Source organism: Carassius auratus, chromosome 18, assembly GCF_003368295.1.
Source record: "Carassius auratus strain Wakin chromosome 18, ASM336829v1, whole genome shotgun sequence".
Taxonomy (NCBI): Eukaryota; Metazoa; Chordata; class Actinopteri; order Cypriniformes; family Cyprinidae; genus Carassius; species Carassius auratus.
In genome coordinates, this window is record NC_039260.1 from 4,448,024 (window position 1) to 4,464,967 (window position 16,944).

The 16,944-nt window shown below is 41.3% G+C and overlaps 1 protein-coding gene across 3 annotated transcripts in view; it reads left to right on the forward strand.

Annotated features, from left to right (window-relative positions):
• The window catches only part of sema3d (sema domain, immunoglobulin domain (Ig), short basic domain, secreted, (semaphorin) 3D), a 39,841-nt gene that overhangs the window by 10,262 nt on the left and 12,635 nt on the right, over positions 1–16,944 (forward strand). For all 3 annotated transcript variants that reach the window (XM_026287178.1, XM_026287177.1, XM_026287176.1), the window contains exons 3-7: positions 11,052–11,212; positions 12,708–12,770; positions 14,010–14,129; positions 14,261–14,354; positions 15,852–15,980. In XM_026287178.1, coding sequence (XP_026142963.1) covers positions 11,052–11,212; positions 12,708–12,770; positions 14,010–14,129; positions 14,261–14,354; positions 15,852–15,980 — 567 coding nt within the window. The remainder of the gene's footprint in view (positions 1–11,051; positions 11,213–12,707; positions 12,771–14,009; positions 14,130–14,260; positions 14,355–15,851; positions 15,981–16,944) is intronic.

Below are 16,944 nucleotides of genomic sequence, written 5' to 3' on the forward strand. Positions count from 1 at the left end.
GACCAGTTTGTGCTGATTACAGTGTTATTAAACTTTAGCCATTAAAATGTTTATAAGCAACTCAAAAAAAGCAAAGTGAGTCAGGGCATGTCAAATCTTCTCCAGTTTTAAGACACTCAATCTAATGTTAACCTAGAGAAATGTTTGCTATATCTGTGCGGAAGCTGAACAGCAGCTCGCTCACTGCCAACAGATGGAAGCACTGGTGCGCTCACTTGATTTAAAAATAATCCCTCATTTTTGGTCATATAGGTTAGAGTAATACATCATTCAAATCTGTAAAGACTCTACATTTATTTGTGTGCACTCACAATTGTAAAATAATGAAAGGAAACTGTGAACTTGAACATCCGACTTCATCTCTTAATCCGAAAACAAAAAGCACTAGTTTTTCAAATGATTAATATGTTAATGCAGTCTCCTTACTGTTTTTCCCTGAAACATTCATAATCATTACTTCTGCCAATGCACTGTAGCAAGCTTTATGCATGGACTTGAGTACTTATTAGGCTATGTATTCATTTAAAGGCTCATTATAATGATTCAAAAGGTTTATTAATAAACGTGTGCTTAGTCGATTAATGCTTCAAATGAATGACTACTAGTCGACCAGAAAAATCATTAGTCAAGAGCAGCCGTAATTTCAACAGTATCTTACATTTTTATATCATAACTTTATTTCAAGCTAAAGTAACTTTAAAATTCTCATATCATAATGTAAGATTCGGGTCATATCAGTAACCCCTACCTCTCACATGTAAAAATCTAGTTGTATGCATTGCATGTACATCTGCATTTGTTTGTTTATGAGCATAGTTCTGTATATTTTGCTGTGTCAGTAGTTCTAGAACAAAATTACCATTTCATAATGAAAGGTAAAATAAGTACTTGACGACTAAGGTCTGAGATTTTACCTGGTACCTCATTGTAACTGTCTGCTTGTCTAGTGGTATTTGTTCACCACTGTTTCATGCTGTGAGTGCCCTATACCTCTACCTGTGGTTGTGTTTGATTGCTTGACTGCAGCTGTGGCTTCAAAGGTTTGATAAGTCAATAAGGCGTTAACTCTCTGATCTCAACAGTGATAGCATGAGCAAAACACATTTTAGCTTATCACTGGAGTTACTCTAACAACACCAGTGTGGTGCCACGCTCTGAAACACACACACATACTTATTTCTGGGCCAGATGAACGCATGATGCTGTAAAGTGAGTGAGGCATAAAAGAAACAACTGTTAAAAGTAACAACATGTTGTTACTCATGTAAGTGCACTGACACATGGATTGTTAAAAGGCATGCATACTTTGTCCGCAGTTGTAGACGAATGATAAATCTCAACTGGGCTTTACAACATCAGTAGCAACTTTGATTAGATACCATGTTTTTTTAGAATGTGTTTTTGATAGTGCTGACAAGTTATAAAGAATCCTTTAGACATTAATGTTTTTTTCTATCCAACAAGAAGAGATAAAAGTCCTTTTCTGTGCTTTGTCATTCTCTTCTGTGTTCAGTCCCTGCTTCGATTTGAGGAATTACTTGAATGCAGTGTTTGTTTTATGCCACTGAGGGAGATAAAAGTTATAGCTTAAAACTGACCCACAGTATGCCAGTACTACTGTAGCAGACCTTCATCTGTATCAGGAAACTCACGCCAATAAAAATATGAGAGGCTGTGCCGGGGCGTCTGTTTATTTTTGGTTTCTTTAGCATAAAAATCCTACATGCTGTGCGTCAGTTTGCCATAGCTGAGCTGGCGAGAATGACGTGAATGAGGGGAGAGAAAAGACAGTTGTCTGACTTGTGCTAGAAATTATGATTTGTGCATGCAATGACTTATAACTTGAAGAGATTTTCTTGAGTGTATAAAATTAAAATTTCAGCTCCATTCAACTATATTTTTATGGTCACGATCTGTTTTTGTTTCGTTTTTCTGATTCCCTTTCTCCTGCCTTGTTTGTTTCTATTGTTTTTGATTAATTTGCACATTAGTCATTATTAGTAAACTCCCTCCACCTGTTTTCCCCTGGTCAGCTGACTTATTTAAAGTCTTCTTTCTGTTTGGTATGTGGTCCGTTCTTGTTCATGTTTATTCATTGATCTGATGTGGATTTATTTACCTGTCTCCTGGATATTCTAATTAAAATACCTTTCTGTTGATCTCCTTCGTCCTCGTACATTTGTACATTTTGCCCCCCCCCCCCCCCCTTTCCCTCAGTCATCATGGACAATCCTAATGTTGCCCTGTTATGCCTGGAGCAGAGGGACCGCTCCCTAGAAACTCACACCAGGGATTTCTTGGAATTGGTGTGCCTAAGGCACTATCCATCTCCAGCAACAGTGAGCGGTCCAAGTCACACCTCTCCAGAAGTGGTCCTCGGGACAACATTGCCGCATGTGTGGAGTGGGTGCTGGAGACTAATGAACTATATTTCTCTGTCTGCCCCACTCCCAAACCAGAAACCAACCAGCCGTCATCCTGCTGCATGGTGGAGATGGAGAGCCTGAGCCTGCGAAATTGAGGGCTTGGAGGGAAGCCCTGCCCAGCCTCATTCTCCCGCCTTCTCTTAAACCAGCCAGTTCCTACACCCTATCTCTACTGCTGCCTGTCAGTCCCTCAGCTCACCCTCAGTCAGTGCCATCTGGGTGCTCTGATCCACCTCGGAAGTTCCAGTCTGCAGTTCCGCCTTGGCATGAGGATCTCCTGTCTACGCCTCCAGCCTCTGAGCCCTGGACTCTTAGCTCCCTTGTCTCCACCATGGCCTGTCATCCCACCAGCTCCACCAGGCTCCCTCGTCCCTCCGGCTCCATCTTGGTCAGTCACTCCGAGTCACTCGACACTCCGCCGCCTCGGGACTCCACTCCTCTGGCTTCGCCTCGTCACTCCATCCCTCCAGCTCTGTCAGGCTCCTTCCCTTCAGCTCCGCTTCCATCCTCAGTTGCTCCAGCTCTGCCACAGTATTATGGAGCCCCGCCTCGGTCACCTCAGCCCTCAGCTACACATTGGCCCACTGGATCCTCCGTGTCACCCTGGCTCTCCATCTGCATGGCTCCATCCTGGGCTCCTCATTCAAGTCTCTGTCAGTCGGCCCCCTGGTGTTGTCGGCCCTTCTCCACCATGGTTCCTCCGGCTGTGGACTCCACCATGGGCCGCTATCCTGGCTGGCCTCTGAAGTACCACCTGGCTCCTCTTGCTCTAGGCTCCTCCTTGGCTCCTTCCTTCATCCACTCCACCCTGGCACTATGGACCATGCTTCTTCTCCATTGCCTGCCACATGCCTGCCTCCTGAACCCCCACCCTCCCTTAAACAAGTTAAATGTACTGGGAAGCCCAATTATGGAAGAAAAATAAATCACAAAAAAATAAGTTTACTTTAGTTTTAGTTTGTCTTAACACATTGCAATTGTTTTCCTGTTTTAAAGCATAGTCTAAAATGTGTGTATGTATATATACATATACGTACAGTGTTTCCCACAGACCTAAGGTCTTTGCACAGTGAGTCCAACATTTTTGCTCGTCAAAACATAAATACTCCTCACATTGTGTAAATCACATTTACACACTGCCTCCAAAACGTTTGTTCTGGATAAGATTAAATTTTCTATGTTTTCGCCATCCATAACAAGCATTTTGATGGGAAAAGATTAATAAATTAAATTAATAAATAAAAACACCTGACTCTGTGTGCAGTGACCTTTACACTCTATTTGTGGTGGCATATATGCAAATTCATTCTCTGCCAGCAGGATGCACTTAGAGCGGGAGAAATAGAGGTTTCCCAGGTAAGGGCTGTACACAAAGCAGCGCTCTGCTCACAACACTGCTTTATCAGACATTATATGCAAAATGAAATGTTAATGAATTCCAAAATTGTGGCGTCAACATATATGAGTAGCAAAAGTGCTAGATCTGTAAAGCAATATATTATGACAGGGCCGTCTGTTAAGAGAATATATATATATATATATTTTTGCAATAGTCATTTAAAACGGTCTTTAATATCCTATTTTTAATATCCTATACATTTATGTATAATATATTGGTTCCTGCTGGGCTTTTTTACAAGTTTTTCTAATCCTTTAAGCTACCCTGAACAGGTCAGTTTGATCATAAAACAAGCCTTTTAGCTCCATGTTTGGTCCTTTTGGAGAGGTTGCAGAAGTACAGTCTTTCACAGTCCATCATCTGAGCAGATGCTCTCATAAAAACATCGACACCATTTCTGTATCACTGCACTCCTATAAAACAGTCATTATCCAGAAGTATGCAAGGCTGCGTGCACACCTCAAGACCGTTCGGCAGTACGTTCCTCTTGTTTTACTCTTAAAGGAAGGCTAAAAGGGGAACATCTGATCTGCCTTCGATATAGTACATCACATAATGTTCTGGAGTCCTAAATATTCTTTCTCTCGCTAACATCACTCCTAGCTGACAATGTCCAGTGAAACTCATCAAAATATTATCTTCAGGTTGTGTAAATATTTCTATTGAAGACAGTCTCCCTTGGCACGGGGTCTTGAATGAGGGTAATAGATTGTTTTATGAGTGGTATATTTCCGTGTGTTTGACATAAAGTGTACATGCATGATGGTATAGACATGCATGACAGAGTCATGAACATGAAACATGCAAACACAAAGCCTTGTTTTTCAACAGGAAAACAGCAATTTTAGAATTCACAGTATAGTTTACAATGAATTTATAACTATATGGCTCCCAGCTGGCTGTGGCTCTCTAAACAGATGTAAATATGGTCATGCGTCTTCCTAATGTATTGCACACAGAGTTACACTATTTTCCACTAGTTTGGCTCTCTTCCCAAACCGCAGGCAGGATATTGATTACACCTAAGAGTGTAATCCTCTACCATCTGAGAAATCTTAAAAGAAGTCTTGCTCTGTGACATTAGTGCTCTTTTTTTGGCGAATAGCTGGGGGTACCTTAATTTGTCATCCACTTAAATTGTGCATTACTTCATAGGTTTGTATTTCACTCATCAACTTTTATGCTTTGCCATTGCCTGAAGATAAATGATCTACCTGCAGGGCTGAAATAGCTAACAGTGTGAAGGTTGAACTGTACAGCACAATGTTAAGATTGAACTGAATGGACAATACTTTCTTTATGGGTCCACGGGGAGTCTGCATTTCTTATAAGAATAATTGTAAAACCACTACGGTCAGCAAACCACAGAAGTGAAGCATTACACTACAAGCTTATACAATTGGACTTATAAGAAGTTCTGGTTAGAGTCCATTTGCTCTGTGGCATGGAAGTATATTTATATATTTTTTTTTATTTTAATATGAGCTACAAGCTTGCATGTTCCAGGGAAGATGATGAAAATTGTTCATTTTAAAATCTGTGGAACCCAAAAGGAGTTATTTATACCAGAACGTATAGATTACTTGTAATCCATTACATGTACCTTTTTTTAAAGTTACTACTAAAGTAATGCATTAACAATGCCAGTTACTTTTGCTTTCCCATTTAGTGACTTACTAAGACTCTTGTCCCTATATTGGGAGACACTGGAGGGAGATGTCTTTGCTGGTGACCTTTGATGATCCAGTTTAACCATACTAATAACCATAAATGACTTTACATAAACTTACAACCGTGCTTCATTGTTTTTTTTTTTTTATTATTATTATTGTTGAAGAGTGTTGAACTTTCTTCTCCTGTGTTCTACTGTTCAGACATGAATTTACTTTTCCTTCAGCCTGAGGTTTATTCATTACACTTTTTGGTGTGAAGGGGCTTTTATATTTGCTATAAATAGAACTCCTTATATTAAAAACAATCAACTCCCGCTCATATTAAAAAGTAACGTGAAAGTAACGGAAAAGTAATGTAACTCAGTACTTTACATAAAAAGTAACTAAGTGACGTAATTAGTTACTTTGTAGGGATTAACGCAATATTGTAATGCATTACCTTTAAAAGCAACTTTCCCCAACACTGCTATATTCCCTTGTTCATACAATGAACAATGAATATTTGGTGAATAATGACTTAAAAATGCATATTGGAGTTATCTGGACTACCTTTACTAGTTTTTCTTGGGAGCTTTACAAACATTGGTTCTGTTGAATGGAAACAAGAATCTCAAACATTCTGCTAAATGTCTCCTTTCATATAGAAGAAATCATATACCGTAGGTAGGAACTTTATCCCTTTAAAGGCAAAATATAAAATTTCTCCTCATTATATTGTCTCTGATATTAATTAGGAAAGAACATTTAATCTTTGTAATGAATTTGTCAAATGTACATTTTAAATATCCTCAAAAAAATCATTGTCTTGTCACGCTATCAGTCTCTGTTTCCTGGGTGTCCCCTAGTGAGCTCACTTCCCCTTAGGCACTTCACCATAGGCACTTTAATTCCGCTAGTCTGGTTGTGTCTTCACAGTAATTGCACTCCAATTAGAATCGCACAGGTGTTGACAATACTCTGTCATTAGTTTCCCTATATAGAGCTGTCTTTCTCTGTTGTCATCATGGAGTCCTTACCCTATGTGTCTCATGCTCTCGTTCCCCCAGACTTCCTCTACCTTCTCGTTCTTCCGAGTTCCCCGTTTCATCCGGTTCCCTTTTTGTTTGGTTTGTCTCTCAAGACAGTTTTATTTTGTATTTAACCTGTTTGTGCAATAAACCTTACCTGCTATTGGATCTTACCCTTTCCTTGTGTTTTTCCCTTAACCCAACTGTGACAGAAGGACTCCATCATGCCTAGATCCAGCGGTGTGAGATTTCGAATCTGTTCCCCAGCCACCATGGAGGAACGGAGGAGGAGATTCCAGAACTTAACCACCCTTCATCAAAAGGGAAGCGAGGTGGGTGGCCTGGCGCAATTGTTTTGGACTTTGGCAGTCGGGTTAGGTTACAATGATGCAGCACTTAAAGATTTGTTTAATAATTGCCTGGATGATCCTTTACCTCAATGGGAGATGAAGGGGTTAGAGATCCTGGACTTCTGGGGTTTACCAAATACCTGCACCATCGTGCTCAGTGGGATGCAACAACCACACCAGAAGTTCCAGACAAGACTGCCACCTGCCCAGCGCCACAGCACAAGATGGCCGCCAGCCCAGCGCCACAGCACAAGATGGCCGCCAGCCCAGCGCCACAGCACAAGATGGCCGCCAGCCCAGCGCCACAGCACAAGATGGCCGCCAGCCTAACACCACAGCACAGGATTGTCGCCAGCCCAGAGCCACAGCTTAAGATGGACGACTCCACGCCTGAGTCTCCAGACAAGGTGCCGCCGACTCGCCATCGTGGAGGACGGAGGAGGAGGAGACAGGCGTCGACCGTCCCTCAAGGCCTGGAGAAAGTCCCAGAGGCCCAGGCTGTTCCCGAGGCGGAGCCCGATGCAGTTCCCGAGGCGGAGCCCGATGCAGTTCCCGAGGCGGAGCCCGATGCAGTTCCCGAGGCGGAGCCCGATGCAGTTCCCGAGGCGGAGCCCGATGCAGTTCCCGAGGCGGTGCCCAATGCCGAGGTGGTGCCCAATGCCGAGGCGGTGCCCGATGCTGTTCCAGAGGCCGATACCGATGCTGTTCCCGATGCAGTTCCCGAGGCTGTTCCCGATGCCGATGCAGTTCCCGAGGCTGTGCCCGATGCCGAGGCGGAGCCCGATGCTGTTCCCGATGCCGATGCAGTTCCCGAGGCGGTGCCCGATGCCGATGCGGTGCCCGATGCCGAGGCGGAGCCCGATGCTGTTCCAAAGGCCGATGCCGAGGCGGTGCCCGATGACGAGGCGGAGCCCGATGCTGTTCCAAAGGCCGATGCCGAGGCGGTGCCCGAGGCTGTTCCCGATGCCGATGCAGTTCCCGAGGCGGTGCCTGATGCCGAGGCGGTGCCCGATGCCGAGGCGGTGCCCGATGCTGTTACAGAGGCCGATGCGGTGCCCGATGCCGAGGCAGTGCCCGATGCTGTTCCAGAGGCCGATGCGGTGCCCGATGCCGAGGCGGAGCCCGATGCTGTTCCAGAGGTCGAGGCCGATGCTGTTCCCGAGGCCGATGCTGTTCCCGAGGCGGTGCCCGAGGCTGTTCCAGAGGCCGATGCCGAGGCGGTGCCCGATGCCGAGGCGGTGCCCGATGCCGAGGCGGTGCCCGATGCCGAGGCGGTGCCCGATGCCGAGGCGGTGCCCGATGCCGAGGCGGTGCCCGATGCTGTTCCAGAGGCCGAGGCGGTGCCCGATGCCGAGGCGGTGCCCGATGCTGTTCCAGAGGCCGATGCGGTGCCCGATGCTGTTCCCGAGGCGGAGCCCGATGCTGTTCCCGAGGCCGATGCTGTTGCCGAGGCGGAGCCCGATGCTGTTCCAGAGGCCGATGCGGTGCCCGAGGCGGTGCCCGATGCTGTTCCGGAGGCCGAGGCGGGGCCCGAAGCCGAGGCGATGTCCGTTGCGGTTCCGGAGACCGAGACGGAGCCCGAAACCTTTCCCGATGCGGTGCCGGAGGCCGTTCCCGATGCAGTGCCCGAGACCACTTCGCCCTGGGGGACTCCGATGGTGACCATCAGGACGTGGTGGTCATCCGCTCCGCCCTGGGGGACTCCGGCGGTGACCAAGAGGACGTGGTGGTCATCCGCTCCGCCCTGGGGGACTCCGGCGGTGACCAAGAGGACGTGGTGGTCATCCGCTCCGCCCTGGGGGACTTCGGCCGCGACCACGTGGAGGTGGTGGCCTTCCGCTCCGCCCTGGGGGGGCTTCTGCTTTGACCACATGGGGGTGATGGCCCTCTGTTCCGCCCGGGTGGGCATCACCTAATGTCCTCCATTTACCAATGTTTTTGTTTTCATTTGTTTTTTGTTTTTTCTATTTTCCTCCGTTGGACCTGGCCCTCCGTCCCTCCCCTCTTTCCTTCCGCCGGTCCACCACCCTCCTGGACTCCTTGTTTTGTGTTACACCTTCCTGTCTCTACCTTTCCATCACGTCTGGTTGTTCCGTCTCTTTTCTTCCATTTTACCTGGTTGTCCTGTCTTTGTCTCTGTCTCTCCATTCCACCTGGTTGTTTGTCTCTGTTTTCTGACCCTCCGTCCCTCCCCCTAGTCCGCCTCCGCTTCACCTCCCTCCTACCTCTTTTTCTGTTGGGTTTTCCGGGGTTTTCAGGTGGAGCATCTGGTAGCTGCTCCGTAGGGGAGGGGGTAATGTCACGCTATCAGTCTCTGTTTCCTGGGTGTCCCCTAGTGAGCTCACTTCCCCTTAGGCACTTCACCATAGGCACTTTAATTCCGCTAGTCTGGTTGTGTCTTCACAGTAATTGCACTCCAATTAGAATCGCACAGGTGTTGACAATACTCTGTCATTAGTTTCCCTATATAGAGCTGTCTTTCTCTGTTGTCATCATGGAGTCCTTACCCTATGTGTCTCATGCTCTCGTTCCCCCAGACTTCCTCTACCTTCTCGTTCTTCCGAGTTCCCCGTTTCATCCGGTTCCCTTTTTGTTTGGTTTGTCTCTCAAGACAGTTTTATTTTGTATTTAACCTGTTTGTGCAATAAACCTTACCTGCTATTGGATCTTTCCCTTTCCCTGTGTTTTTCCCTTAACCCAACCGTGACATGTCTAGCTGTAATTTACAGACTAATTCTCTTAGGGAATGCGAGAGTTGATTCCCTTAGGGGTGCATATAAAGCTCCAAAACTCCAGATAAATCTCTGAAGACTTCATTGCTAAGCAGAGATCTTTCAGCAGGGCTCTGACCTTAAACTGTTTGCAGAGTAGATTAGCATCAGATAGTAAAGCATTAGCATGAATGGGGTTTTATTTTGAAGAGAATTTTTTGTCTTATAAATATTGATCAGAAATGACCCATCCTTGATATTGCACCCCAGAGAATAAATAGTTAAATCCTCTGATTTATTCAGCTTTTTGACACTCTAGACTCCTAATCCTGATGCTCCGTGACCCACCCCTCGTATGGGTGTTTAAACGATACATGTACATGGCAGACACGCAGGGAGGTAGCTGAAAACTGAGAGATGGAAAGAATGAATGTGAAATGGTGTGTATATGTGAAATTCAGAATTCAAAACAGAATAAAAAGAAGATCAAAAACATAAATGAGTCTACAGAACTGCTTTCCGTGGTGTTTTAAGTGCACACTGCCAGATTTTCTTGCTTTGAGGCTGCTGGCAGATGGTTATGTTTGTGTGCAAGGAGAGCAGAACTTAAGGTGGAGAAATGTTAGGACTCTGTCCAAGTCTACTAAGACTGCATGCTTTAGTCAAATGCCATTACGTGTTTTAAAAATATCCTAAGAATTATGTATCTAGAGAGTTCAGCTTGTACGTACCAAAGAGAGTATGAACAAGGCTTAACAACGTCACCTTTACAGATTTTCCACCTCTCTTATATTGGTGTTGATAGCCTGAAACCTTTAAGCTTATTTGTGCTATCATGACAACTTTTGGCTTACGCTTATTGTTTGCAAACGCAAATCTGAATTTAGCTGTCTAAGCTGTTAACCGGCACTCTTCAGCCAAAATAACAGAATGTGTCATTGGTCCCTCAGAGAGAGGAAGAAGTGAAATATGAAACCTACAGCAAATGAACCATCGAGCTAATCTGCCGCTGTGTTGATGTGTGAGAAATGATAGGTGGAGCGATTAGATCCAGCTGAATTCTCAAACAGCTCAGAGGCTTTTGGTTCATGTTTGGCAGGCGAAGTAAGGGCTGGAGCAGGGAGGTTTAGAAGAGGGCTGATGTTAAAGAGAGGATGGAAACTTATCAGGATGGAATCTGAACACATAGATGACAGATAGCCCCGAGGATATGGTTACTGTAGATGATATGGAATATAGAAGTAAATTTATGCCTGTCATTATATTAGAAGTGTAAGATATTTGGAAGAGAGGGCTATAGCAGTGATATGATAATTTTTTTATTTATTTATGCAATGCTTAGACAAATGCACATTCGTGCACATACTCCACACATAAATCTCTTGCACAAGTCTCTATTCTGATACACAGTTTATTTAATATATTTGAGCATATAGTACGTTATGTGTTTATATTTGTGTATTCACCGTCATTTGACATCTACAGAACTGATCCATTCTCGAAGCGTGGTAACGTTTGTGGGTTCCAGCGAGGGGCAGCGATTTCAGACAGTCCTATTGGATGAAGAGAGAAGCCGATTACTGCTGGGAGCCAAAGACCACATCTACCTACTGGACCCAGACGACATAAATAAACACCCCAAAAAGGTTAAATACACACACCTTAAAAGGCTCACACCTGCAGACATGCAGAATCAGGTCTCTGTGAAAAGGAATGTAAAGACTTTACACTATGTGTGGTCTGGGGCAAAACAGAACACATTTTTCCAAAAAAGGTTTTAGAAGAGCATTCACCCATTCTCAGACTGGTTGACAGATTTCTTTCATTAAAAAAAAAAAATATATATATTAATAATAATTAAACAGTTTTCAACAGATGTTAGAATTATAATAGATATTGTTTCTTGATTGACGCTATTGTTTAGTCAAATGGTGGTCGCTTTACTGGTCCAAGAGCCTATCCCCAAGTCAGATTCATTTGATACATTTTATGTTTTTATTTATTTGTCTGTTTTCTGTCAAACAGGTGCATGTTTTATTGTGGGGAAAAATATATTTTCCCTTTTGTTTTGATATAAAACCATTGACTTTGTTATAGAACTGTTGACTGGGATACTTCTGTACTTGGACAACATAATCTGGTTTAAACTCAGTACAAATCAAAACTGTTTATACCTTTCGAATCTCACAAAAATGGCTGTTAGCATGGCGTGAGAGTCTCTAGATATGTTTAGCTTTTGAATACATTAATGGCAGTAGTGTTTCTGTGCATCTCTGCCTCAAGAGCTCCTTTTAGTTCACTTTGTACTTTCACTTTGAAAAGTTCTCACAGTTATTTCACTGTCACATCTAGATATTCCCACAGCATCACCCCACAGAGCTCCTGAGCCGAACTCAAACTTAAAGTGCATTGTGTCATGTGTATCATTTATTAAGTATATATTTGAAATATATGTTTTGGGCAATGCATATATAATTGAATAACATTTTATTATCTTAAAAGTATGCAGAGGTGGAGGAAGAGCTCCAACTGCATAAAAATGGTCTTTCTGTTGTGCTGACCTGTATATGCGAGTGTATGTGTTTATGTAATGTGTTTGTCTCATGCACTTGTTCTCATTTGTATAGTGGAGAATGTGAATTGAGCCCATTTTCAGTTTGTGGTAGGCACGCTAATCTTCAAAGTACCATCATGTAAAGTCATCTCACGAGCATGTGTAATCATGGATTGCTTATTACATGTAAAGACGGCTCTGGTAGGTCAAGGTCAAAGGTCAGGCCTGTGTGTGCTAATCGCTTAAGCTTTATATAACATGCATGCAGAGACAGGGCCAGCAGCCCCTTCATCACTCTTTATCTGTTCGTCATCCTCCCTCTCGTGTGTTTGTACAGTATTTCACATGTACAGCTTTTCATCTGTTAAATACACAATGGATTAAACTCTGTTTAAAATCCTACTTTGAGCCTCAGCCTAATCTCAGTCTAAATCAAAGTTTTTGTACAGTTTACACTTCATGGTTGAATTACCTTTCTGAAACAGTTCCATTAGAGACAATTGTAAACACTGACTGTATAAATTACAAGGTATGTGTATTTTTTTCTGAATTGACTTGCTTTTTGTGTGTATGTTTCTCACTTTCAGCTAAGCTGGCCAGCTCCAAGAGACCGGGTGGATATGTGTATACTGGCTGGCAAAAACCCTTTTGTAAGTATCAGTCAGTGTGTGTGTGTGTGTGTGTGTGTGTGTGTGTATGTATGTATGTATATATATATATATATATATATATATATATATATATATATATATATATATATATATATATATATATATATATATATATATATATCTTTATTTAACCCTCTAACACTTTCTATTCTGTTTTAATTCCACTTTATCTATTTATTTTTTAGTTTATTATTTAGAGTATCATTTCGTTAAAGAAATAATTTCATATTTTTCATAGTAATAATTATAAAATTAAGAAAATAAATTATTGAAGTTATAGTTCTATGTCATCATTTACTCACATTGTCCAAAAGAGTAGGGTCTTTGTAATCAATTTTATCAAACAAAATATTTCTTGCTGGACCTACTTTTTGTAATGCCTGTTTAATGCTTTACACAACAATGACTTTAAATTATCTTTTGGGAGTAATTTCTCAGAATATGATGTGCGATTAATTAGATTATTTAATCACCATATCATGTAATAAATTAGATAAAAATGTTTAGTTGCTTACCAGCCCTATAAGCTTTTTATTTTTTTCTATTCTACTTATTTGTATTTGTTTATTTGTGTGTTTGTGTGTATTTAAATGCCTTGCTTCATAGGCTAACCGGGACTTGTCATTTGCACTTACATATTGTTGCTCTTTTGTTAGTTTTGATTGCTTCAGTTTTCCTAATTTGTAAGTCACTTTGGATAAAAGCATCTGCTAAATGACTAAATGTAATGTAAATATATGTTTGTTGAATGAACGTTTCAATAAACAGACTGTTCTCTCTAACTCAATCCTGTCTTGTGAAAGAGACCTGTAAACAATTTGCTTCAGAGCTCCACTGCATGTCATTGCATGTTTCCTGATCTCCACAAAAATAAAGCTGTTTTCAACATTGATAATGAGAATTGTTTTATTACCAACCTTTAAACAGTAGTGTATATTATATCTCTTCATCCCAAAATGATTTTTAGTGAATGTATTGAGTCAGTTCCCTCAACCAAGGTATTTTTAAACAGAATATTGATTATTTTGTCATCTGAAATCTTGCAAACTTATTTTTGTGAAACACTTAAGTATACTGATAATATACGTCATGGTAAAGACCACTTTGTTAGATAGTTTGCTTACTAATACAATGATATCGATACACTAAACGTGTTATAAATATCCAAATCGTTTTTAAGGCCACTTCACATGCTCTCTCTTTCTCTCTCTACCTCAGACCGAATGTGCTAATTTCATTCGAGTTTTACACAGCTATAACCGGACTCATGTCTACGCCTGTGGTACTGGAGCGTTCCACCCCTCCTGTGCTTTCTTAGAGGTCAAAGGTCACAAAGAGGCAAGGAATTCAATTGACTGTTTCCACACAGATTATATTGAGGTTTTCTGTTTGATTCACTGGTATTCTTGAAAATGTGTTAAGTCATTTATGGTAAATATGTAATGGTGAGTGTTTTGTGTAATCATCAGGACAGCTGGCTGCACCTACACAGCAACACTGTGGAATCTGGACGAATGAAATGTCCTTTTGATCCACACCAGCCCTTTGCTTCAGTACTCACAGGTGAACCTCTAACAGATCTTTCACAAAACAAAAACACAAACCTGATGTAAAGAGCATTTTACTCTTTGCACGTGATCGGCTTTCTCCCACGAAAAACCTGTTTCCTCTGTACTGTCTGTCGGAAAATAGTTTTTGGCTTCAAGTTAAACCGACCCTTATGTTTCCAATGGAGAGCTGAGAAGTGTCACACCCTGTCAAGAGTACCAGCTGTAAACGTTACTTTTTTTCTTGTGCTTCATTTTTGTGGGTTGTATTGAAGCCTGAATATTTACCAGCTGAACAAAGTTTGATCAATTACAGCTATTAGTCATTACAGATCCTTCCTTCCTACCAGAAATTGGAAGCTATAATGTAATCTTCATAAAAAGACCTGAACTAGGACAGTTAAAAAAAAAATGTTTACTCTAAAGGGAAAATTTTCAGCATTTACTCATTGTCACATCATTCTAAGACTGACTTGCAGGAAACACAAACGTTTTGAAGAAATATAATGCAATGAAAACATTTTGTGACAAGCTCAAAAAAAAAAAAAAAGCTTCTTAATAAAGTAAACAAGCAGATTCAAGGTGCAGGTTGGAAGATATCAAAATAGTGTAAAGAGGATATAAACACTCACTTGCAAATAAACTACTTTATTTAATCAACCAATGTTTTTGAAAATAATTCTTGGTTAATTAAATAAAGTAATTTATTTGCAACTAAGTGTGCAGTTATATATCCTCTTTACAAAGCTAAAAAAAATAAATAAATAATAATAATTAATTATCTTAAGTCATACAGCATTGTGTGCGTAATGGTCTATAATTTAAGTAAAAAATGTACGTTAAAATCCAAAAACGGCATATGAGATTTTTTACTTGTGGTTGAACTCCTCCTTCAACACTGTGGCTGAGTGTGTTTGTTTATTTACATGGACAGCCATAATCAACAGGGAACAACTCTGGGAGAACACAGAGCACGTTCTCCCCGATATCATCGAGATTTGCTCCAAACCACATACATAAAGAGAAGGGTGAGGTAGGGTGGAGGTCCAAACACCAAATGATAACTCCGATAGAAATCACTAAGTGATTCTAAAAACATAATCCATGATCCCATTTTAGCTGTCATGGATATTATGGTTATAGTAATTTTATTTATGAAACTGTATGATTGTATGACCTCGGTTGGGCTTGTACATCACACTGTAAAAAAAACCGAAACTACATTTTAAGTGGTTGCAAACTATTTATTTTAGCTACATTAATAAATAAATAAAACAATGTTGAAAGTAAATCCACTAAATTTGTTTATTTAAATGTAGCTAAAATACATTTATTGCAACCACTTACCTTAAAAATATTATGAATGTTTTTTTTTTTAGTGCACGTGTGAGGAAAAGAGAACAAGAGAATGCTGATGCTGATGACTTGATGGTCAGCTGTAGTAAACGTGCTTACCGCCCAACTGACCTCAGCTCTATGTTTACGCTGAGATGCTCCCTTTTTATGTTTTCAGATCAGTATCTCTATGCTGGCACGGCGTCTGATTTCCTGGGCAAGGACAGCACGTTTAGCCGTTCTCTTGGCCCACCCCCAGACCAGCAGTACATTCGCACTGACATATCGGAGGACTACTGGATCAACGGTCAGTGCTCCACACAAGGCTACTTCAATACACTCATACCAGCCCTCAGTAAATGACAAAGAACCTGTTTAGCTTAGTTTTTAGGTTTAATTTATTGCCCTTGAAAAGTTCTGAATGAGTGAGTTTAATAAGAGAATTTTGCAGTGATGGTTAATATGTTGCATTTTTGTTTTTTGAAAGAAATCAATTATGTTCACTAAGGCTGCAATTATTTGATCATACAGTAAAAGTGTCTATTCTTTAATAGTATATTACAAAAAAAATAAATAATCAAAAAAGAAGTCTAAACTTTTGTGTCCCGTAAATGGTAGTGTATATAAAAACAGCATTTGGCCACACACATACTGTATGCTCACACTCTTGCTAACACACATACATAACATAAGTGACAGAATGGGAAAACCCAGAACCACAGAAAATAGCAAAGGCACAGTCATTAATACACTGATACCACAAACTGATTTATTCTGACAGTCTGTGGAAAAGTTATTACAGCATTTAAATATGCCGCATTTGAGGTGTTGCCTGTGTGTCTAGGATATGTAACTCACATGGTTAGGAGAAAAGATCCTTAATTCATTAAAATTAATGAGTCAAATCACCCGGCATAGAAAAATAAAATAAAATTGTGTGTGTGAGTTGCCAGAGTGTACAAAATTACAAAAATAACTCAACCTGAGGTTTTTAGATATACTCATAAATGTGTCAAATAGCTCATAAATATTATATTTGGACTTCCACCTCTTAAATATCTTGAAAAACTAAATGTGAGACAGTATATCTTCTGCTTGGACTCTGAATAATTCTGAGAGTAGTGACACTCCTATCCTTTATACCAACTGCTGGCATTTTCATCTCCTCTTCTCTCCTCTCTGTTTGGGTCTGAGTCATTTGCAGAGTACAGCATAATACAGTCTTTGTCTAGTCATTGAGTTAATGACTGTATTTCTTCCACCTTTGGTTT